The 24,969-nt window shown below is 38.4% G+C and overlaps 4 protein-coding genes across 5 annotated transcripts in view; 3 read left to right on the top strand and 1 right to left on the bottom strand.

The window, feature by feature from the left end:
* The window catches only part of LOC110963331 (multidrug and toxin extrusion protein 1-like), a 59,037-nt gene that overhangs the window by 19,233 nt on the left and 14,835 nt on the right, over positions 1–24,969 (top strand). The window contains exon 18 of one of the 2 annotated variants that reach the window (XR_007946184.1): positions 18,341–18,586. The exons of the other annotated variant lie outside the window; for it this stretch is intronic. The gene's annotated coding sequence lies outside the window, so the exon portion shown is untranslated. Of the gene's footprint in view, positions 1–18,340; positions 18,587–24,969 lie in introns of those variants that run through there. 2 annotated transcript variants of the gene reach the window in all.
* Positions 1,990–18,586, top strand: LOC110963324 (multidrug and toxin extrusion protein 1-like). The gene is made up of 17 exons (XM_051958398.1): positions 1,990–2,282; positions 3,566–3,667; positions 3,742–3,810; positions 3,904–4,052; positions 4,144–4,186; positions 8,088–8,132; positions 8,563–8,660; positions 8,737–8,834; positions 10,313–10,426; positions 10,516–10,583; positions 10,682–10,790; positions 10,978–11,053; positions 14,297–14,366; positions 16,119–16,251; positions 16,397–16,491; positions 16,582–16,624; positions 18,063–18,586. The coding sequence occupies exons 1-17, from the start codon at positions 2,046–2,048 to the stop codon at positions 18,272–18,274; spliced, it is 1,761 nt and encodes a 586-aa protein (XP_051814358.1). The 5' UTR covers positions 1,990–2,045; the 3' UTR covers positions 18,275–18,586.
* The window catches only part of LOC110966863 (multidrug and toxin extrusion protein 1-like), a 27,452-nt gene continuing 21,059 nt past the window's right edge, over positions 18,577–24,969 (bottom strand). The window contains exon 17 of the mRNA XM_051958397.1: positions 18,577–18,888. Coding sequence (XP_051814357.1) covers positions 18,595–18,888 — 294 coding nt within the window. The 3' untranslated portion in view covers positions 18,577–18,594. The remainder of the gene's footprint in view (positions 18,889–24,969) is intronic.
* Positions 23,050–24,969, top strand: part of LOC110966860 (multidrug and toxin extrusion protein 1-like) — a 16,755-nt gene continuing 14,835 nt past the window's right edge. The window contains exon 1 of the mRNA XM_051958400.1: positions 23,050–23,350. Coding sequence (XP_051814360.1) covers positions 23,219–23,350 — 132 coding nt within the window. The 5' untranslated portion in view covers positions 23,050–23,218. The remainder of the gene's footprint in view (positions 23,351–24,969) is intronic.

Here is a 24,969-nt window from a genome sequence, read left to right as displayed (position 1 = left end):
TTCTTGACTTTGGTAGTGGATGTACATCTCAGTCAGGGTTCTGAGCAGCTCTCCTCCCTCTCTGGTTCTCAGCAGCTCCTCCAGAACTGTGGCAGTGATCCAGCAGAACACTGGGATGTACTCATGGTTTGCTCTGTAATACTCACATCTTTAACAAACTCTCTTCGTAGCTGCTGTTCTGCTGACATCTGCTGGACAAACACAACAACTACACTGTACATGAAGAGAAGCAGTTGGCTTCAGAAACAGGATTTAGTTACTGGCTCAACCTGCTGAACATTCTTTACAAAGACGTGTTTGTTACTGGATTTGTTTCACTGTTGAAACTGGTAGAAAAGCATTTAGGTTCATATTAAGGCTCCTTAACACTCGTGTCATCTTGCAGGTCAAAATTGACCTGTTTTAAAGTTTGAAAATGTGGGGGGAAAAATTTTTTTACAGTGAAACTTCTGATGTCCACATTTTCAACATTTTTGGGAAATCTTTCAACATTTTCCAGTAAATTTCGCAGGATTTTGGTTGATTTTTTTGTGTGAATGCTCTTAAAGAAACTGTCATTATGATGTCATTGACAATGTTATGGTACAGTGTTTTATTGACCCTTTTTATGTTAAGATGCTAAATTAAAGGCTGTTGCAGAAAATGTGTTGCTGATTTTTTTTTTTTCATATCTCACACTGTTACATAATGTAGCCGCAAGGGGACACAAGCCGGTGTCTTATTGCGCCGGTCCCAAGCCCGGATAAATACAGAGGGTTGTGTCAGGAAGGGCATCTGACGTAAAACTTTGGCCAAATCAAACATGCGAATCAAATGTATGACTTCCATACCGGATCTGTCGAGGCCAGGGTTAACAACGACTGCCATAGGTGCTGTCAACCTACAGGGTGCCGGTGGAAAATGGACGACTGTTGGTCAAAGAAGGGGGGGGGGGGGGGGGGGGGAGAGGGGGGGGGGGAGGTGTGTTCGTAGGAAGAGAGAGAAGAGGAACACCAAGAGTCTAGGACTGAGAGTAGGGACTTTGAATGTTTGAACTATGACAGGAAAAGATAGAGAGCTGGTTGACATGATGCAGAGGAGGAAGGTGGACATACAGCCATGGCCATAAGTTTGGACACAAGTACCATGACGCTTGTGAATCTTAGAAAATACCCCAAAATTGTCACTTACAATATAAATACCAGTCATAGCCATCAACCAAATGAAACATGGTCATTTTGGCCTGGTCAAAATGCAAATGAATATTATTTTCAACTGTTCTTGAGATTTTCTCCAATTTAACAAAACACTGAAAATGTAAAATAACAGTTTACAAAATACTTACTTTTTTTTCTTTACAATTCTTAATATACATACTTTCAAGTAACAAAAACTATCTGAAAAATAATGTTGTTTTCTTTAACTTTACTGTATAAAAATACAGATTTTTATTGTGCACTACATTTATAGTTTTGGCCAGTTGTGTTTATTTGTTTATTTTTATGGCTAACATATAAATAACATGTTTTTCTGTGGTTTTACTGATTTTGATCTCCAATTTAAGAAAAATGGAGAAAATCTGTTAAACGACAGTAATTTGATCAAAAAAAATTATGATTAAAACTTTTTCAATTTTTTTTTTACAGTGTATACGAGCAGCTGCTGGATATTTCATCCAGTCTTCTCATATGCTACTTTTTTCATTTAATGAACACCACACTGGCCTTTACAAATATTTCAGAATACAAACATTTATTTGAACCTTGTGGCTGCTTTTTTGATTCCAACGTTGTTCAACAATATTTTAATTTTACTCATTCTCCATATAAACTTTTGAACAGGTGTCTCCTCACCTGTGAACTCTGGATTGATGATGACTGAGTTCTGCTGATCAAACCAAAACAAGTTAATAATAAACCGTGTGTCAGGTTTGATCCTATCGTTCTGAATGGTAAGGGGTGGTAATAAAACGCATAGGGGGCGATTAAAGACTAAAAACGTGACCTTCTAGTCATGACCAGCTGACTAACCGGAAGTGACTGACAGCCTAGATTCATGTGGGTCGTATGAAAGCAGAATTACAGCAGCTTGCATCATTTTACTCTCTCGCTGAGATCAGGATTGACCTGAAGGAATTCAACAGCAGCACAGCGCCGAACACACCGACAGTCATGGATGGTTACGCACAGAGCGCACCTCTCTCCTCGTGGAAAGAGTGTTTTATGTTGAAATGGATCCGCATGTTGATCCCTGTCGGCTTCAAGAGCGAAGTCCTCGAGTTGTCAAAACTGGCTGGACCGGTGGTGAGTAGTATGTAATTAAATACACTCTCAGTCAGCACGTTTTCATCCCCAGTACGTCAAAAAGAGCCGTTTTTCTGCGGATCCTCTGGCGTCACCAGCGTGGATATTTGACTCCTCTCTCTGGAGACCACAAACTGATCAGATGACAGACTTCTGGACTTCATCGAGTTTCAGTTTCACTCGGTCAAGTTTAGACACCAAATATACTCTGTTGGGTTTAGGAAAAGACCAGTTTCGGGCTAAAATACACCATTTAAACTATTGTTACAAGGGAAACTTCTTCTCATTCCCGAAAAAAAGGAGCGACGACACCAGCTGACAGAATCTGGCTGGCTGCGGTCTCACGGCGACTATTTTTGACGTTGTGGAAGTTTTACAGGTCTTTAAAGGTCTAACAAACCTTTTCTAGTCTGTAGAGTGAGTATTGTTAAAGTGAAACAGCCCTAAAAATTAGGTCAGTTAAACTTTCCAGTGAGAATATTTTCAAGTAGTACATAAAACAACCCGAAACCAGTTCTTATGAGCTGCTGAGGAGAAGAAAATGATACAGTCTGTAAGACTTTAGGCTGTAAACTATCAAACTGCCCAGTGCATTGAAACATGATGCTAAAAGTACCCAGTGCAGTTAGATGTGATGGCAAGAGACAGAGCAGCTGTCAGTGATGTCTTATGAGTAAGACTGAGTTTGTCATATCAGTATGGAGTGTTTATTTATCTGCCCCTTGAGGTAAAAAGTAGTAAAAATAAATCCTCTCTTGATAACAAGATTTTCTCATTTCAAGTCTTTTATTGTATGACAGTGGCCAGATCTTTATAAAGCATCAAAATCTTTTCACTGGTTGAGGAAATCAAAACCAGTAGTAGATCTGTTACTGTCATGGTCCATTTTGATCATTCAACAGCAGCCTCTGTGAGTTTTCGTGACCATGTGGATATACAATTGTTTTTTTTTTTTTTAAATTGCTGTTTACATGACGGTTGTATGGAGATTTATCCGTTAGTTTTAACAGCTAATAAACTTTTTTTGGTCATACATGAGTGTAAGAGGTAAACTTTTGTCTCAGGTCCATATTATTCCACATTAATTTTCTATAATGACTTCAACTATATCATTTTATATGATTACACTAACTTTCCATTGTCTAACAATGAACAATGACCTCTACCATAAAATTGTTTTTTCATACAGCATATGGAACAGACTGAAGGCCCCTTAATCTGCTAATTTCCAGTTAACTGATACGTTTCTTTTTTGTTGCTCGTGTTTGGGCATTTCTCATCAGTTTCTCTCCAACATCATGGGCTCTGCTGTGGGTTTTGTCAGCACTGTTTTCTGTGGTCATCTTGGGAAGACGGAGCTGGCAGGAGTGGCTTTGGCCATTGCAGTAAGTTAATGTTTGCACACTATCAAATTAAACAAATAGAAGAGCAAAACTTAACCTGCCTGTTATATCGTCAGGTCATTAACGTCACAGGTATATCTATTGGCGTTGGCTTGGCATCAGCATGCGATACTCTGGTTTCTCAGGTATGAATCTCAATTTATGACGTCATTTGACAAGTACAGTGAAGAGTCTCATGAGGACAGTAGTAATACATAAAAATATGCTTATTTTTGTAGACCTATGGGAGTGGAAACCTCATGAGAGTTGGAGTCATTATGCAGCGAGCGATCCTCATTTTGCTGCTGGCGTGTTTCCCCTGCTGGGCGATCCTCGTCAACACAGAGCCCCTCCTGTTGGCTGTCAGACAAGAACCAGATGTGGCCAGGTCAACCGCTGTCAAAATCCACTTCCTTCCTCAAGTTTCTTTTATTTTAACGTATCATTCCTGTGAATTCTGATGGAAATTCTCTCTCCAGGATGTCTCAGATGTATGTGAAGATCTTCATGCCAGCACTTCCTGTGAGTATGTCTCATTTTAGATCCATCCATCCATTCTCTATACACCGCTTTATCCTCACTTGGGTCGCGGGGGGGTGCTGGAGCTTATCCCAGCTGACTCGGGCGAAGGCAGGGGACACCCTGGACAGGTCGCCAGTCTGTCTCAGGGCTACATATACAGACAAACAATCACACTCACATTCACACCTACGGGCAATTTAGAGTAACCAGTTAACCTCAGCATATTTTTGGACTGTTGGAGGAAGCCGGAGTACCCGGAGAAAACCCATGCATGCTCAGGGAGAACATGCAAACTCCATGCAGAAAGATCCCAGGCCCACCCTTGGATTTGAACCGGGGATCTTCTTGCTGCAAGGCCAAAGTGCTAACCACTAGGGCACTGTGCAGCCCCCTCATTTTAGATACATGATTAAAAAAAAGAATGCTGTTCACTTTCATTTGTTGGAAAAAAAAATGCAATTACTTTTCAGATTATTCTGGTTTGGGTAAATTACAGGTAATAACCAGCAAAATTACAAAAAAAATTGATTTTATGCATGTTGACCACAAAACAGACTAGAACTCTAAATAATGTCCACATCAAAAGTCAGTATTTTCATAAACAGTATTTCTTTGTGTTCCTCGGTTAAACCATAAAATTACACTATTTTTTACAATTGTGAAATTTGTAAGAAACGGGCATCATGAGAAAAGAGTATACTAATAATACTTCTCTCTGTTTTTTATTTAGACATTTGTGGAAAATATTATTTTCCACAAATTTGCTGTTATTTGAAATTAAAAATTCTATAAATATGAGTAAGAAATTTTTTTTTTTTCACTGTTGCGTCACAGATCTTTTGACTTTTGTTAAATTACACATATCTATTACAATTACAAAAAACATGAATTTACATGTTGACTATCCCAAAAACACAGAAATGTCCTCATCAAAAATCTATGTTTTCACAAAAAGGAAATCATTTATTTTTTTTAAAAATTGTCTGACTGCATATTTGCGTTATTTTCCTGCGCTTAAATCAACATAAAATATCACAAAATATCAGCATTTTTGTCCTTATGACATAAATTTGATCAATAATAAGGATTGAATTTTTTTTTTAAGTGTAGCTGCAGTTTTACAGATTTTTCGCTGTTTTGTTAAATTATAGATACCATATAATAAAAACACTTTAAAAAATAATGGTTTGCTCACAGGTCAAAACTGCAAAATGATCACATTAAAAAAAATTCATAAAATAAATTATGTGTGACTGCATATCTATAATGTTTTACTGTACTTACATCTGCATTAAATATCATTATTTAACACATTTGCTGTTATTTGATATAAAAATTCTATATATGAAGGATTAAAGCTAGTAAAAGATTTTTTTACATGTATCCTGTTTTCTAAAATTACAGATAATATCTAATAAAATCTTTTAAAGTTTTAGCTTAAATGCTGACTGTAAAAAAAAAAGATGAAAAAAGTCAAATTAAATACAATTTTTTGAAATGTAGCTGGTGTTTTACAGATTTTCTGTTTTGTTAAAATACAGACAGTATCTAATTAAGTCACAGAAAAAAATCATGTTGATTCTAAAAGAATAAAAGTCTAAAACTGGCCAAAGCTGTTTTAGTGTATTTAGATCAGTGTAAAATATCATTATTTTACAGATATTTTGCTTTATTTTCACAGTTTCTTGTAGTTTTTGAAGATTCAAATTCTGACATTTTTGATGGTTTGTTGTTGTCTTTTTGGCACCTTTGCTGCCTGATCTTCATTACTTTTTGTAAAGACTTGGTTTTCTTTTTTTGCGATATAATCTATGGGTGAATACTTCCAGTGGTTTCCATTATTGGCACAAACTGCCTGAAATTTCTGTTGAGTTTTTTGTACAGAATAAACTCAAATGCAACATGCTGACACATGGGTAAGGGTTTAGGTCATTTATTGCCAAGAACTGAGCCTTTTGGAGAACACTGGAGACTGAGACTGAGCAGGCAGAAGATCAGATTAGTTAGTTGACTGATGTCTAAACAGCACACCAGGAGCAATTTAAGCACAAAGACAACATAATTACAATGAGAAGAATCACACAGAGACTGTAATTAACTCAGAATGCTGGTCTGAAAACATGTCGCTGCCACAGTGGGTGATGGAACGGGCTGATAGACTGCAGGAGATGATGAGGAAATAAGCAGGTGTGCCAGCCGTTGTTCACGCATCCATGTCCAAAGAGCTACAAGCACAAACAACACTCGCACACAAATACAGAGACGAAAGAAGGTACAAATAACAAGCAGACAGGCCCTGCTTAGTAGGGTGAGCTCCATGACAAGCTGGACAAATGAGGCAACTGAGAGCAAGTTTATTGTAGAGAATTACGAAACAGAAATTAACCAAGGAACAAACAAAACATATTCAAACAAGGTGGGAGAGGGAGGGACTGTCACCACTTTATACAGTCCAGTGACGCCTGGTGAAATTAGATGAAGTCCATGACAGGCGGACTCAGAGGGTTGTCAAGGAAAGTAACAAACCCTTATGAGGAAATGTGATATAAAACATCTCAAGTTAAGCTAATATTTGACTAATTAAATTCAGTCCTAGTCTTTAGGTGACGACCAATGGGAGGGTGGAGGTTGTACCTATTAAATGAACATCAGTGGCTCCACAAAGTCTCCATTTTGTGTTTACATGAGAGAGTTGTGGATGTGCTACCAAGAATATAGCTGCACCCACTTCCACAGTTTTTTTTTCTTTTTTCTTTAGAATCAAGGTACGACAAGCTAATAGGAGAAACTCCAGCGACTAAACAGACACCAAATTACACAATACTAGAAATCTTATCAGGTTTCACCCAAAACAAAAACAAAAATGATGAAGGAAAAACTCACATATGTCACTCATCTAATTTTATTTTTATACAATGAAGCAAAATCTAGCTGTCAGGACTGAGGATGTGTGTGAGGATGAGTCGATATTGCAGTGACAGATGTGATAAAAAAAAACAAAAAACTGTACTAAGGTGCCCAGAGTTTGCTCACAACTATTTGCTATTTGGCACCTTAGACATGACATAACCTTCAGAAAAAGCACTGCAGTTGATGATTCTGTCTCTCTGAGGGAGTTCAAAGCTCTGATCCAAACCTACGTTAGTGAAGAGGGAAACTGCTGGTCCGAAGCTGGACTAGGTTTAATGTATCTTTAGTCCATTAGCTGTTTCAATTCGCTTTAGTTTTGTCCCTTATCTGCTGTTGTCATGCAGGATTTCTAGTTTGTCCAATTCATAATGGTGTGTTTCCTTTGTTGAGTCTTTCTTGAAAAGGAAAATTCAATCTCAAGGGACTTTTTGGTTTAATAATCATTCAGTTAATTTAAATGCAACTAGAACGTATAGACGGGATAAACAGTAAAACACACCAACTCAAAAATCGATTGGAATAAGAGAATATTACAACTTGAAAGCCTCATCTAAGATCCTGGCTCATTTTAAACTCTGGTCCTATTTGCAGATATTTGTAGTTATTTATGATGCTGCTTGTGAGTGCCAGGCTTTGGCTACGTTTAGTTCAGCTTAACCTATTAAATAAAGGCTGTATTTGCAGATTGTGGACTGACGCCTGAACACCTTTAAAGGAAAAATTTACGTTTGCTTTGATTATTTCTGTGTTGAGGTCAAATTATCTCCGCTTGTTTGCATGAAACAACTCAAAGATATGCAGATGCAAGTGAAGTGAGATTCTAACATCCCAAAATATGAAAATGTCGCAGACAGGCCTTGTGTCAAAGATATGGTGGCAGCCGCTGTCCTTGATCCTGAGTAGGACTAAATGTTTCTGAACATTTTTGTAAATCCAAAAATGTGCAAATCACAGATTAATGTGTGCACTCTGTCTGTTGTTTGTCTTACAGGCTGCATTCATGTATTCATTAGAAACAAGATTTCTGCAAAACCAGGTATGTTCCTTATTTTTCACCATTAAGTATCTCTGATGAGCTGAAATAATGCAGTCTGATTCTACAAATTGGAGCCTGTGATTTGCTTTCTTGTATCCACGAAACAACACAAATAAACAACACAATTCAATTGGTGAACTTTCAGACCTCTCAGCTTCTGTTATTGATTATTACTGTTTGGATTTGGATGGCAAGGAGGTCAGGATTTAAAAAAAAAAACAAGTAATGACCAGATCTTCTCCGCTTCCCAAGAACTCATAACATGACAGAATATGACTTTGTCAAATAATCACAGTGTTTGAAATCTTAAGCAGGTACAGAGGTGTTTATGATTTGGTAAATTATGTCTACTTTCCGATGATGGAAAAACCATAAAGCTCTGAGCTCTCTCTTTATATGTGCTTAAGAAAAGGTGGCCCTTTTCTTTCAGGGAATCATCTGGCCACAGGTAATCACAGGAGTTGTGGTGAATCTTCTCAACGCTCTCATCAACTACATTGTCATCTACGTACTGCACATGGGAGTGGCGTGAGTATGTTTTAGTGGTTTCTTCAGTATAATCCTTACTGCTTATGTTATATAGCTAATTCTACTCTTTTTACAGAGGTTCTGCTCTGGCAAACACCATTTCTCAGTTTTCCATGGCTGGAATTCTTTACATTTATATCATGGTGAAAGGTCTTCATAAGGCCACCTGGGGAGGTTAGTAAAACATTTGCACTGGATGATGGTGACAGAACCAGAGGTTCCAGTGGTTTACATTTGTTATAATGAGTTTTTACAGAGTGAGAGGATCAAGCTGAGAGCCTTACATGCCATTGATGATACATGATCATCAAATAAACCTTAGCTGTTAGCTGTTAGAGGAACTTGGCACCCATCTTTGGAGAAAGGTTGTCATTGTTATTTTTGTCATACTTCAGTTATGAAACACAAAATGGAGGATTAAAATACAGTCCAGTAGGTGTTACAAAGTTGTGTAACGAAAGATAAAGGTCAACAAGCCTACACATGATCGGACAATAGAGTCCAACGGAGCTGGTAGGCAGGTCAGAGCAGGGAGAAGCAACAAAACAGGAACAGGTTACAGGCAGAATAGCAGGAGTGGGACAAAGGCTTCATGTAATACTTTAAACAAACTAAAGATGTTGTTTTAGTTGGATTGAAGGGTGATTCCATTATAAATTAAACAAAAACTGAAGAAAGTTCCCACCTGACCTCCTGAGAATGAGCTGTTTATGTTTAATCGCCACATGAGATTTTCGGGCCTCTAAAAACACGTCCGAGCTCTGTTACAAACTGTAGCTAAATGAATTTGGATCAACTCCAGGTGTCACAAACTAACAATTAAAAAAAGAAAATTGCTGATTTTATTTTATTTTTTTAATGTAACCAGCTTTGGCCATCATTAACATGGGATATATCATATTTTCAGGAGCAAAACTGCACCGTTTTGTAATGTCCATGAATTACAGTCATAGAAGCAAGCATCTGCTTTGTAGAATTTCACCAAAGAACACTTTTAGAAAGTGTGTGATGTAATAAGTGGTTTGTCCAAACAAGTTATAGCAATTCAAAGGTCTTATTTTTACCTACGTTTTGACACCAAGCTCATTTTATAACTATGATTTCTTCTGTGTCAAAGTAGTTTTCCAATATAATCAGGTTTTAATGCTGCATTTGCAATTCAAAATTTGTGCTGAACAGAGACGATTTTTTTGCTTTAGATTATAGCCCTTAAACTGGATGTAAATCTGATTTGGTAGCAGTATTTGTCAGACCTTAGATGTATTTTTTTCCCCCTTAAAATGTCATATAGTGATAACTTATACTTATAATGGCTTAAAATTGTGGGAAAAAATTATGCTGATTAAAAAAACGTGTGATTTTTGCCAACCCTGATGTACTTTGACGGTCAGTAACTCAGAAAATATTTACAGTGTGAAGGTAAAATTTTGCATGGCTTCATTAAGTATCCTAAAGTTATTGCACCTAAAAACAGCTGATTTCGTGGGAGGAATTGATTGATTTTTTTCATGGAACGACCCATTAGTGGACTTAGCGGTTTAATAATTTATTGTGTGACAACAACATGATTTGACAGTATTTTTTATTCATGTGCAATTTGTTCCAATATATATATATATATGCATACATTTAATCCGATTTGTCATAAACAGGCTGGTCTAAAGAGTGCCTCCAGGACTGGGGCTCATACTACCGCTTGGCTATCCCCGGTATGGTCATGCTGTGTGTCGAGTGGTGGACCTATGAGATTGGAGGTTTTCTAGCAGGTAATGTCACAGACCACTTTGGGTGTTTTTGAAAAAATCTGTGTGAACTACGGTTGGTGTGAAATCTAACAGCACTTTATCCTTAACAGGCCTAATAAGTGAGGTGGAACTTGGAGCTCAGTCGGTTGTATACGAACTGTCAAATATTGCGTACATGGTGAGCTCCACCAAACAAATGAGTCCAATTCTCATTGTGTGACCTGAATCACCTCTATATACATGTTATTTATGTTAATCTAGTGTTTCTGTTGGTAGTTTCCTTTGGGTTTCAGTATAGCAGGCAATGTAAGAGTTGGAAACGCTCTGGGAGCTGGAGACACACAGCAGGCCAAGCTGTCTGCTAAACTTTCAGTGTTCTGTGCAGGTCAGTTTGCATTTACATGCTGATATCTCCTGGAAATGTCACACATTCGACTGAAAGATTCTACTTGACTTGTATTCCCATTTCCTTGATTTCTCTCATTATCTTTGAAGCTCTCTAAATCAGATAAATGGCAGGAAACAGTGGTGGTTCTGTATATGAATTAAATTTTGCTGTTTTTGTTCCACAGTGTCAGTGTCTGTATGTTTGTCGATCCTTATTGGGAGCCTGAAGGACCATATCGCTTATGTCTTTACATATGATGAGTGAGTATCCATTCAGCATTTTTTTTAATCACTGCTCTTGTTGCTACATACAAAAAAACTACAGGGTGTGTTACATTTATACTTACAGTCTAGGATAGATAACTGGTCTCTGAAATGACCTTTCACCATTAATCACACCGTTGCCTGTATATAAATCTGTGAGCTCTGCTTACATAATCTTTTACACATTAACTTGAGGTTAAGGTGTGTCACAATTACACTGAGTCATACTGTGTAGGATTATGAAGAATAACAGCAAGTTTAACTGCTCTCAAATGTGACACGCAAGAGGTGATTGAATCTCAAACTTTCTAAAACATTGATTACAATAATATGAATATCTATAAAGATGTTTTTGTGAAAAAAAAATTTAAGCCAGATATATCAAATGCTTTCTGAGATTTTTTTTATTTTTTCTGCCTGTCGACCCACTTACAGCACTTTTCCGCACATTGAAATTAGTCCTAAATATCTATTGGCGTGTATCAAGGTATATATAGTCATGGAAGAAATTATTCGACCACCTTTGTTATCTTCAATTTCTTGTTCATTTCAATGCCTAGCACAACTAAAGGTACATTTGTTTGGACAAATATAATGATAACAACAGAAATAGCTCATAAGAGTTTAATTTAAGATCTGGTTTTCTTGAAAATAACCAAAGTCACTTTGGTTAGATAGATACACACATAGAGTGGGTACGGAAAGTATTCAGACCCCTTGAAATTTTTCACTCTCTATGTCATTGCAGCCATTTGCCAAAATCAAAAAAAGTTCATTATATTTCTCATTAATGTACCCGTTCAACTGCAGCGTCCTGTATTCGGGATGTTTTGAGATCTGCATAAGCATTTTTCAAAATTCACCAAAGCTGCAAACTCGATGATAGAAACATTATACACCCATGGAAAGCTTAGATTCTCATGAATCCGCCGGTATAAACCACTTTGCGATGTGATTACCACAGCGGGTAATATAAACACATTTGTCCAACAAACAACAAATCACGTAAACATGCACAACTCACCTTTGAAGGCTCATAAACGCTCATAACTGGTCACAGATGAAAATATTCCACAAAAAAACGGCCATAATCCAAGCTAGCATCCAGACAAAACAAACCAGTATAATATTTTGTCCAAAACATGTCTTGAAATCAGTAAATAATCCACAAATAGCTCGGCTTCATGCGTGCGCACGTCGCGATGCGCGTTCCATACACTCTGTATATCTCTTCATATCTTTATGTAAGTTTATGTACAACATTTTTTAGCGAACTACATCTCTCAAAATGGCTGCTGAACTCTAACCTTTTGATTGACACCTCATTCATGTATCACGGGGAGATTGCAGTGTTCCTAAGAGAAAGTCTGCCTATTCAAGGTCAGCCTTTTCTGTTAAAGCTACTAATGAATGGAACAAGCTCCCTGACAATCTAAAGAATAACGATGATTTTCTAAACTTCTCACGTGAGGTCAAAAATTGGCTTTTAGAGCATCAGTTTTGCACTCACTAAAATATGGAGCAGACAGTAATAGTAAAGCTGTTGCACATTATGATCTTACATTTTGACTATTCTGCTTTTTTTGTGCATTTTTTTTGTTCTCTATGAATTTCATGTGTATTTTATTATGAATTTTATGTGTTTTTAATGTAATATTTGTATTGTATTCTATGTTGTATGCCATCTTTATGACTGCAATATTTTATTACCTGTTAGTGTTATGTATTTTTATTGTGCAAAGGACTGCAGATGGAAATTAGCTTGTGCTAAATCTGGTGCAGGCATCTTTTTAATGTTACTGCACATTGTCCTTTTAAATAAACTAAACTAATTTCAACCAATCAAGTGATTTTGGTGGGCCTTCCAGGGCTAAACAGCCAACCGTTGTCGACGGTGACAAAAATGGACGGGACTTGTTTCCTTAGTAACTTGTGAGCAAATCACGTCAGAGGAAACTTTTGACTGACAGGTCTTGAAGCCAATGAGCCTGCTGAATAGCAGACTATAAAAGACAGCCTCTTTTAGCAAGGAACCGTGAAGTTCACATCTCTGGGCTGCAGGAGCGTGAGAGGCACACAGACAGAGAGTCTCTGTGCCTCTCTGTCTATGTGTCCACACTGGGGCTGTTCTGGAGTGATTTTTTTGAGTTCTTTATGAGTTTTTGGAGTGAAAATAATGTCAAAACGGACTAAAAAACACAAATATGCCATTGTCCCCAGGGTGTGCAGAGGGTGTACAAAAATGTACAACATCTGTGCATAGCTCTACAAATACATGTGTGAAACACTCATTTCTTGTAGTATTGCTATGAAATTTTGACCTGAACTAGGTAAGACCCCAGGCTGTTGCCCTTTTGTGTTTTCAAGCTCTCACAGTGCTGCCACACTTATTTTCAGGTGTTTTATTAGGAAAATAATTTAGGCGAAAAAAAATTCATCCTAATTCAGTGTGTTCCAACATAAAATACTCTGTGCCAATAGCACCTAGAGTAATTCTGACTGCACTGGGTGAAAATTCAGGTCGTCAGCTTTCAAATGAGACCAGAACCATGCATGTACTCTCAACAGTTCAAGAACAGCATTCAGTTTACTTTGGGTACATCTTCAGTAGAAATTTCAGGTGAAAATTGACTGCAGCTTATAGGGTGTACACTCAGCACCCCATCTTGACAGGAAATACTTATGGAATACTTATGACCATGTGATATTTCAGTTTTTCTTTTTTAATAAATTTGCAAAAATTTCTACATTTCTGTTTTTTTTCTGTCAAGATGGGGTGCTGAGTGTACATTAATGAGAAATAAAATGAACTTTTTTGATTTTGGCAAATGGCTGCAATGACACAGAGTGAAAAATTTCAAGGGGTCTGAATACTTTCCGTAATCACTGTATGTATAGATACACACTAGTTGACTTCTGCGTCATCAATTTATTGTTAATGTGAGCTTAAAGATTGCACTTTTCATGACAGGTTAACTTTCCACAATTCACCAATAATCACAGACTGACTGATCTACAATATTCCACATTATCAATCAATGACATAATGAGGGATACCACTGAAACTTTTATGCTTTTAACTTCAGTAGTTCCTGAGATATTGTCATTCAAACGTATCTGGAAATTTCAATGTGCGACAAAATGTGCTAAAAGTGGGTCATCTTGGAAAGAACTTGACATATCAATGTCAAATTTTAAACATAATGTCAAATTATAAACTTTGAGTCCCTTTTGTTTCAGAGAAATCACAAAAAGGGTTGCTGATGTCATGTCCTTTTATGCTCCGTTTATCCTTTTGGATGCGACAAGTGTATGTATTTCTGCCAAACATGATCTCATGACTTTTTTCATGTATACACACGTGGACAAAATTGTTGGTACCCCTCAGTTAAAGAAGGAAAAACCCACAATTCTCACTGAAATCACTTGAAACTCACAAAAGTAACAATAAATAAAAATTTATTGAAAATTAAATAATCAAAAACAGCCATTACTTTTGAATTGTTGATTAACATAATTATTTAAAAAAAACAAACTACCGGTAATGAAACAGGCCTGGACAAAAATGATGGTACCTCTATAAAAGATTGAAAACTATTTGACCAGAGTGACATGATTAACTCAGGTGTGTCATTTAATTGACATCACAGGTGTTTCCAAACTCATAATCAGTCAGTCTGCCTATTTAAAGGGAGACAAGTAGTCACCCTGCTGTTTGGTGAAAAGGTGTGTACCACACTGAACATGGACAACAGAAAGCGAAGGAGAGAATTGTCCCAGGACATCCGAAAAAAATTATAGACAAACATCTTAAAGGTAAAGGCTATAAGACCATCTCTAAACAGCTTGAAGTTCCTGTGACAACAGTGGCTCATATTCAGAAGTTCAAGACCCACGGGACAGTAGCCAACCTCCCTGGACGTGGCCGCAAGAGGAAAATTGATGACAAATTGAAGAGACGGATCGTTCGAATTGTATCCAAAGAGCCCAGAGCAACCTCCAAAGAAATTAAAGGTGAACTCCAAGGCCAAGGTACATCAGTGTCAGATCGCACCATTCGTCGTCGTTTGAGCCAAAGTGGACTTCATGGGAGACGACCAAGGAGGACACCACTGCTGAAAAAAACTCATAAAAAAGCCAGACTGGAATTTGCAAAAATGCATGTTGACAAGCCACAAAGCTTCTGGGAGAATGTCCTTTGGACAGATGAGACCAAACTGGAGCTTTTTGGTAAGGCACATCAACTCTATGTTCATAGACTCAAAAACCAAGCATACGAAGAAAAGAACACTGTCCCTACGGTGAAACATGGAGGAGGCTCAGTAATGTTTTGGGGCTGCTTTGCTGCATCTGGCACAGGGTGTCTTGAAAGTGTGCAAGGTACGATGAAATCTGAAGACTATCAAGGCATTCTGGAGAGAAATGTGCTGCCTGGTGTCAGAAAGCTTGGTCTCAGTCGCAGGTCATGGGTCTTCCAACAGGACAACGATCCAAAACACACAGCCAAAAACACCCAAGAATGGCTGAGAGAAAAGCGTTGGACTATTCTAAAGTGGCCTTCTATGAGCCCAGATCTGAATCCCATTGAACATATGTGGAAGGAGCTGAAACATGCCATTTGGAGAAGACACCCATCAAACCTGAGACAACTGGAGCTGTTTGCTCATGAGGAGTGGGCCAAAATACCTGTTGACAGCTGCAGAACGCTCATTGACAAATACAGAAATCGTTTCATTGCAGTGATTGCCTCAAAAGGTTGTGCAACAAAATATTAAGTTATGGGTACCATCATTTTTGTCCAGCCCTATTTCATTAGTTTGTTTTTTTTAAAATAATTATGTTAACAATTCAAAAGTGATGGCTGATTTTGATTATTTAATTTTCAATAAATTTTTATTTATTGTTACTTTTGTGAGTTTCAAGTGATTTCAGTGAGAATTGTGGGTTTTTCCTTCTTTAACTGAGGGGTACCAACAATTTTGTCCACGTGTGTAACTGCATTTTCAAAGTTTACCACATCCTTTTTTAAGTGAGTCCAACCACATTCTCTTTGTGTGAGCAGGCTTCCTCGGGTGGTGTTATACGAGGAGCAGGTAAACAGAGAGTTGGAGCAATTTGCTACTTTCTGGGATATTATGGTGTTGGTCTTCCTCTTGGAGTGTCACTGATGTTTGCAGCCAAAATGGGAATCAAGGGTAAGATTAACAGCAGAGAGGTTTTAGCCTTTAGCTGTTTGCTACCACATTTCTGCCTTACTGATGCTTCAAGTTTTGTCCCTGTTTTTAGTAAACATCAACATCTGCTTCCTCTTAAAGCAAAATGTGATTTTATTTTCTTCAGGTCTGTGGACTGGTTTGTTCACCTGTGCTTCACTGCAATGCGCATTCCTGATTTTCTATCTGGTCAGACTGAACTGGAGGAAAGTTACAGTCGAGGTTAGTATTCAGAGGTAGATCTTTTCTTTCTAAATGGCCCAAGTCTGCTTCTGTATTAATTAAAGTTCACACTCTGTTTTTGTCTTTCAGGCTCAGATCAGAGCAGGAGTGCACAAGAGCACCACAGCTGATGGTAAGTATACTGCTAGAGAAGAAACGCATTTCTACTGTTCAGTGCAAGAAATAAGAAATTCCTCCTCACTACCTGGATTCATTCAATGAGCGAAATAGTGCTGACTGAAAATTTGAGAATAAGAATTAGTCTGAGAATATTAAATTAAGGAAAACAAGACCAAGATCTTTGACCCTGAACTTTGTTTTACTACAGGCCATAAGAATGCTTTGTAATACGAGAAGGAAAGCTGATGATTCTAGTTAAATATTATAAAAGTCAACACATTAACTCATGAGTAACTTCTTCAGTACTTCAGGCTGAAGTCTTTTCCTTTGTGCTGTGAAGGTTGTTGCCACAAACCAATAATATAAAAATAATAAAATCTCAAAAGTATAATCTGAGTCACTTACTTCTTGTAAATACAGTAAGTGCTGGCCAAAGCTGAGAAAGTCACTCTGAGTTTACGGCCAATGTTTCCGCCTACGTATAATCACTGTAATGGGCTTACAGTATATATCTGAAATGAAAATTTTTCATCCAGTACTCTTTCTACTGTTGTTGTTTTAAGTTTTTCTCTTCTCATCCATTTTCTGCTCCCAAATTCTCATTTAGTTTTGAAGATTGTGGTCATTAGTGTCTTTCTCTGAGCAAATTAAGTAAGTCTTTCTCTGAGCAAATTTGTAGTCAAATTAAGTAAATGTCATCAGTCGGATGAATTTGGCAAGTCACAAACCAAATTCCAGTTTGAGCACAGATGCATTCAATCTGGGGCTGCATTTAACAGCTCTTTGTATTTTCAGTCATTGTGCTGTTTTGATTCACTGATCAATGATTTTTGGCAATAAAATACCTCCAGATTGCTGTTGGTTAATTCAGTCTATGGAATAATAATCCAAACACAAAACAATTCACAATGTAGAATAATATGAAATAGAGAAAAGCAGAAAAGCGACCCATTTATAAATAGCTTGAACTATTAATCAAATTATTATTATTATTATTAAATTCTAGTTTACCAACCAATTATTCATCAACTGTGGCTGATCATTTCAAGAATATGTAGGCCAGTAAAATGTTCAATAGCTAGCTACTTAGCTTTACCATTCTGGCTTCAATGCAGATTCCAAATTGGCCATAATCGCGGCCAACTCTAAATTAGCAGGTTTTAATTACTAATAATGATCATTACCTCTTTAGCTGTGTAATCGGCAATCAGGCTTGCTGTCTGTTGTGGTAGGAAATTACTATTATGAAAAAGAATTTGTTTTAAAGTGTATTTGACAAAACATTCAATTGTGAGCTTTTGGAACTTAAGTTTTGTGAAGTTTCAGGATCTTTGGGACTCCTTTAACACCAGTCATAGAACAGTTTAATAAGATATTTGTCATTTTTTTTCTCATCAGTTGGAGCTAAATTAAGAACCACAAACATGTGACATTTCCACTTATATGTGCAGGTTCCCAGCCAGGTGAACGAGAGGACTCCGAGGGGCCGATAGACACCTTAGACTTGGTTGAAGATGCTGAGGAACCCGACGTTAAAACAGCGACTGTACAACTCCCTTACAGGACCGTGATTCTGCGTAGAGGCCTCGTTCTGGCTGCCATGCTCTTCATCTTGGCTGTCGGAATCATTTTAAACTTAGTAGTCACTAACTTAGTTACATGAACATGATTAAAGTCTGTTGTAATCAGCAAAGTAGTTCCTTACACACCAGCGCTCAGTGCGATGCAGGTGTTTGTGACGCAGCCGGATGTCAAAGCAGGACGTAGAGAGGCACGAGAGCGGCTGAGCAGAAAGCAAAGAAAATGAAAAATGGTGAAATGGTCCATAATCAATGAGTTGATCTGTGAAGGAAAAAATTCTACTCTTAATCCACAAATTTCTGTGAATGTGTTCAGTTCGACTTCTGTCAAGTAGAACCGAGAGAGAGTTTGTCAACCTCAGTGTTTGAAACATTAAACAGAAGTTCTGTGGTTATCTTTGACTCACTCTGACTCTTCTGTCGGGAGCAGCACAGTGGAGAAAATGTGATCAGGGCTTTTTGTACTGTTGATCCAGTCGGTAGTAAAGTTTGCAGACGGGGTCTCCGGTTTCGGCACAAGAAAGTGAACGGTGGCTCCCACAGCGAGAAATGAAACTGCCGTTAACATGGTGAGGCCTCGGCGGAGGATCAGCTGGGTGGTGGAGACACGACCACCCTTCAGCTGCTGGACTCCACCCTGAGGCTCAGCAGGCCCATCACAGCACTCAGTACTCACAGCCATGTAGCCATCCGCCGACTGGGAGACAGTATCACAATCCCCTTTACTTTGGTAAATTATATGGCATAAATATAAACTGTAATTTGCACTCCCATTACTTCCTGTCTGGTCAGCAGTGATGTTACCCGCCTCATCTGACAGAGCTGGAGTTCTTAATAATGCCGAGTGTTTTTCTGAGCTCGTTTCACAGCCTGCAAACAAGCAGATATCAAAATTCAATACGTCTTTATCCTCACATGTAAAAACAGCTCCATAATCACTCCATAGTTCATTAAACGCAAGCACAAATTAACCCAAGTATCCAAAAACACACCTCTGTCATTCTCTCCCAGTTAAGATTGAAAATGATAATGATGTATAAGGTGTGTTACGGCCACCAGTATTGATATGATGTCTGGTTTCTCGGGTAATGTCCTGTTCGGCCTGATTTGAGAAAAACATCAAACAATTGGATTACCTGCAAAGAATCCACCCAACTCATAAACCCACCACTCAAAGCACTTCATTAATGTGCTGGGAATGGCCAGCTTAATGAAGGAGCCCCTCTCCTGCAGTGATTCTACAGACCAGCCTGCAGGGGGAGAGAGATGTTCATTTATGCAGAGCAGAAAGAAATCAGTAAACAAGATCACAGTCACCACTACAGTGTGACTGTCCCTCACCTCCCCATGTTGTCACATGCAGCTTCTTCCACCAAATGAAGGCAAACAGAAACGTAGAGATGTAAATCTGAGACAGAGCATTGGCTGCTGCAGACCCACTGTAAGACATGATCAGAGTGATGTGTGGTCATTTTATTCAGATTTAAAATGTTACACTAAGACGTGTGAATGCACCTACCGCACACCCAGATCCAGACAGTAAAGAAAGGTGTAGTTTGTCAACATGTTTGCAATATTAGCCAAAGCAGCAGCATACATTTGTGGCAGAATTATACCCTGAAAACACCAGAAAACGTCATAACCACGACTTTAACCTTATTTTCAATTTAATTGAATTAGACTCAGCAAGAGTTACAATATTAGTACACATTAAAATGAGATGATACAGAACTGGATCAACATATAGAGTCGGATTTGGTACTTGGTTCTGCAGGTAAGACACCTGAAGATGATGGAGAAACATGGCCTGGAGAGAAGATTTATTTCAGTAAGGTGTTAATGATCGTATAGATAAGGTATAATTCAATTCAATTCAATTCAATTTTATTTATATAGCGTCAATTACAGTCAAATCGTCTCAAGACGCTTTACAAAACCCATATGCCTGACCCCCAGAGCAAGCCCAAAGACGACAGTGGCAAGGAAAAACACCCTTTTAACAGGGAAGAAACCTCGAGCAGAACCCGGCTCTATATAGGGGGGACCCATCTGCCTGCTGGCCGGGCGGGTTGAGAAGGACAGAAGAGGGCAAGGGGGAGGGATGGGAGAAGAGGAAGGGGTGGGAAAGCAAGGAAAACACAATACACATTTGGATACATGCATGACAGGATATGTGACACAAACAAAGTATAAGCTAACATTGAAAACTGACTCATAATTTACTCTTATGATGTACGGCTCTGACATTAAACATACTCCATATATAACTAGCAGTAAAATTCAAACAGTATGTAAGTTAGCATAACAGTATATTGAAGGCAATGCAGAGTTGACTGGTGGAAAAAGGGAGTTGGAAGCAGAGGGCTGGAGGAAGGTCAGCAGCAGCATCCCACAGTGGACATGATGGAGACGGGACCAGCTGGTAGAACATCGACCGCAGATCTGAAGCATCCAGCTCTGGGACCAGGGACACTCGGAGAAATAGCACAGGGGGAAACAGAGTGAATGTACTGCAATAACGGTATACATATTAAATGTAAAGGTAGATAGAGAAGGGCTCAGTGCGTCAAGAAAAGTCCCCCAGCAGCCTCGGCCTATAGCAGCATGACTAGAGGCAGAACGAAGGGACGTCCAAGAGGGAGTCAGCTGTGCAAATGAAGACACAAGCCGAACCCCTGTGGGTCACCCAGTCAGCCCCAACTATAAGATTTGTCAAAAAGGAACGTTTTAAGCCTGGTCTTAAAAATAGAGAGGGTGTCTGCCTCCCGAACCCAAACTGGGAGCAGGTTCCACAGGAGAGGCGCCTGATAACTGAAGGCTCTGCCTCCCACTCTACTTTTAGAAATTCTAGGAACAACAAGTATAATTAAGCTAGACTAAGTAAAGTGTATTTTGTGCTTATGATCCATTTTCAAACTCTGATTAAATTTTAATCTCTACCACAAACCTGCAAAGTTCTGTTGCTGTATTTTGCACAGTTGTGATGTTGTTGTGTTACCAAAATCTGTCCACAGACAGTCATACAGGCAGACATACTCTATTTGCCAAAACACTCAAACTGTCTTTGTTGTCGGCGTATGTTCCATTATCATTTTTCAAAGAGGCTCACAGAGCATCTTTTAAGCAAATTATCAGTGTTTAATAAGTCATTTTAATTTCATTGTCAAGGTTTCCAGTGTGACAATAAAAGCTTTGATGCTTTGTGACACGATGAGGAAAATCGGTTTATAGTTAAATAGCTCCATCTGTTGGCAAAATGCAGCAACAAAACACCACCCTGTTCAAATGGAAACAGTGTGGGTAGAGACTCTTCAGATTTGTCAACCTGTCATTCAAGAAAGAAAGAAAGAACTGTGACTTCACTGCAATAAAAGTGTTTTAATGAAGATGCATAGACTAAGTCTTCATTAATTTCAGACCAGTGGCATGCACAGATAGACATCAAGTGGTGCTAGAGCACTTGTCCCTTGCCCTCGGTATCAAGCAGGTGCCCTCGCATCTCAACTTTTTTTAAAAAAACGTAAGCATTAAACACACACACGACCCGTGCCATGCTGTGCCGTGCCCTGCGCCATCTCGTAACGTGAACACAAGGAGTGGACACGCGCATGGCAGCTGCACAGCCCACAGGCATCTCCATCCTGACTGTAGCCACCAACCAGGTAACACGTAAATGAATCAAGTGTATTGTTCATAATCCTCAGTTGCCAACACTTGCTGTGACTTATTGGCTAAATGATAAAAAGAAAAAGTAGCTTTCTGCCTTGATGTAGCCTAATGCCAGGAATCAGTCTCGATATTGTTGATCTTTTTTAATTTACCAATCGCAGCATGCCCAGAAGGGAAAGGATCAAGAGAGGCAAAGAAATGGAGCTACAGCAGGCCACCCAGGGAAGCAGCTCTCTGCTCTCCTGGATTAAAAAAACATCTAAGGAGGATGAGGAGACAGATCATGATCATGAAGAAGGAAGGTCAGAGTCAACATCAGAATCATGTTCATTATTTAGGGCCTGGTCTTGGTGACTGTACAGGGTGTTCCCTGCCTTCACCTCAAGGCAGCTAGAATAGACTCCAGCTCCACCGTGACCCTAATGAGGATCAAGCGGTGTATAGATAATGAATGGATGGACTACATTTACAGTTTTGGCCAGTTGTGTTTATTTGTTTATTATTACAATTAGCGTGTAAAAAGTATGTTTTCATGGGGTTTAACTAATTTAGATCTCTAATTTAAGAAAAAATGAGAAAATCTGTAAAAACAACAGTAATTTGATTTGAAAAATTATGGTTAAAACCTTTTTCAAAAAACATTTTTACAGTGTATACGAGCAGTTGTTGGATATTTCATCCAGTTTTCTCAGGAAGAAGAGAGCAAATTAACATTTTAACAAATAGTAACTCTTTTCCAGACAATCAACAACCATCCATTACCTATACACCACTTAAATCCTCATTGGGGTCACAAGGGGGCTGGAGTCTATCCCAGTTGATTTAAGACGAAGGCATATTTACAGTGTATATGAGCAGCTGCTGGATATTTCATCCAGTCTTCTCATATGCTACTTTTTTCATTTAATGAACACCAAACTGGCCTTTACAAATATTTCAGAATACAAACATTTATTTGAACCTTGTGGCTGCTTTTTGATTCCAACGTTGTTCAACAATATTTTAATTTTACTCATTCTCCATATAAACTTTTGAACAGTCTCCTCACTCTGGATTGATGATGACTGAGTTCTGCTGATCAGACCAAAACAAGTTAATAATAAACCGTGTGTCAGGTTTGATCCTATCGTTCTGAATGGAAAGGGGTGGGAATAAAACGCATCGGGGGCGATTAAAGACTAAAAGCGTGACCTTCTTGTCGAGACCAGCTGACAAACCGGAAGTGACTGACATCCTGGATTCATGTGGGTCGTATGAAAGCAGAATTACAACAGCTTTAATCATTTTGCTCTCTCGCTGAGATCAGGATTGACCTGAAGGGATTCAACAGCAGCACAGCGCCGAACACACCGACAGTTATGGATGGTTACGCACAGAGCGCACCTCTCTCCTCGTGGAAAGAGTGTTTTATGTTGAAATGGATCCGCATGTTGATCCCTGTCGGCTTCAAGAGCGAAGTCCTCGAGTTGTCAAAACTGGCTGGACCGGTGGTGAGTAGTATGTAATTAAATACACTCTCAGTCAGCACGTTTTCATCCCCAGTACGTCAAAAAGAGCCGTTTTTCTGCGGATCCTCTGGCGTCACCAGCGTGGATATTTGACTCCTCTCTCTGGAGATCACAGACAGATCAGATGACAGACTTCTGGACTTCCACTAGTTTCAGTTTCACTCGGTCAAGTTTAGACACCAAATATACTCTGTTGGGTTGAGACAAAAGATCTGTTTCGGGCTAAAATACACCCTTTAAACTAGTGTTACAAGGAAAATTTCTTCCCGTTCCCGGAAAAAAGGAGCGAAGACACCAGCTGATAGAATCTGGCTGGCTGCGGTCTCACGGCGACTATTTTTGACGTTGTGGGAATTTTACAGGTCTTTAAAGGTCTAACGAACCTTTTCTAGTCTGTAGAGTGAGTATTGTTAAAATGAAACAGCCCTAAAAATTAGGTCAGAATATTAGGTGAGAATATTTTCAAGGAGTACATAAAACAACCCGAAACCAGTTCTAATGAGCTGCTGAGGAGAAGAAAATGAAGTTCAGATGAAGTCTTAAAATTAGGCATGGCATCACATACAGTCACAATTTATCCCATTTTAATGTCCACATAGTCGTTCAAAATGTGCATTTAAAAAAAAAAAAAAAAGAATATTCATCACTTGACTCCAGTTTATTTTGGAAGGGGATGTAATGATTTATCAAATGACCAAGAATCACTTCTGTACATCTTTTGCTCTTTTGGAAAATGGGAGTTATGTTGATTTCCCATTTTGCCAACTGCATATAGTTAATATGGGATCATCCTCTCAGTCATTTTAATGCATAAAATGCATTTGGTGATCACAAAATGCTTGCTGTCTTAAAAGAAATGAAATTCCTGGATTGGGTCAAATATAATTTGTATAATTGCCTTGGTGGAAATCCAAGAACAAGAATGTTTTAGCGTTCCTATGGGCGAGGAGTCACAGGAATCAGTCTGTAGAATTTTCAGGAAGTGTCCCATTTCACCAGTACTCACTATATACAGTCTATACCTACTGATACAGTCTGTAAGACTTTAGGCTGTAAGCTATCAAACTGAGCAGTGCATTGAAACATGATGCTAAAAGTACCCAGTACATTTAGATGTGATGGCAAGAGACAGAGCAGCTGTCAGTGATGTCTTATGAGTAAGACTGAGTTTGTCAAATCAGTATGGAGTGTTTATTTATGTGAGTAAATCTGCCCCTCAAGGTAAAAAGTAATAAAAATAAATCCCCTCTTGATCACAAGATTTTCTCATTTCAAGTCTTTTATTGTATGACAGTGGCCAGATCTTTATAAAGCATCAAAATCTTTTCACTGGTTGAGGAAATCAAAAGCAGTAGTAAATCTGTTACTGTCATGGTCCATTTTGATCATTCAACAGCAGCCTCTGTGATTTTTCATGACAATGTGAATATACAAATGTTTTGTTTTTTTTATTGTTGTTTACATGACGGTTGTATGGAGATTTATCCGTTAGTTTTAACAGCTAATTAACTTTTTTTGGTCATACATGAGTGTAAGAGGTAAACTTTTGTCTCAGGTCCATATTATTCCACATTAATTTGTCTATAATGACTTCAACTATA

This window comes from Acanthochromis polyacanthus, chromosome 13 (genome assembly GCF_021347895.1).
Source record: "Acanthochromis polyacanthus isolate Apoly-LR-REF ecotype Palm Island chromosome 13, KAUST_Apoly_ChrSc, whole genome shotgun sequence".
Classification (NCBI taxonomy): Eukaryota; Metazoa; Chordata; class Actinopteri; family Pomacentridae; genus Acanthochromis; species Acanthochromis polyacanthus.
This window is presented reverse-complemented; position numbering and strand designations above follow the sequence as displayed.

Bases quoted from the DNA above. Each gene is read 5' to 3' on its own strand.
- LOC110963324 (XM_051958398.1), top strand. From the start codon at position 2,046: ATGAAAGCAGAATTACAGCAGCTTGCATCATTTTACTCTCTCGCTGAG. The intron at 4,053-4,143 runs GTCAACCGCTGT...TTCTCTCTCCAG, and splicing joins CAAGAACCAGATGTGGCCAG to GATGTCTCAGATGTATGTGA. The intron at 8,835-10,312 runs GTTAGTAAAACA...TGTCATAAACAG, and splicing joins TCATAAGGCCACCTGGGGAG to GCTGGTCTAAAGAGTGCCTC.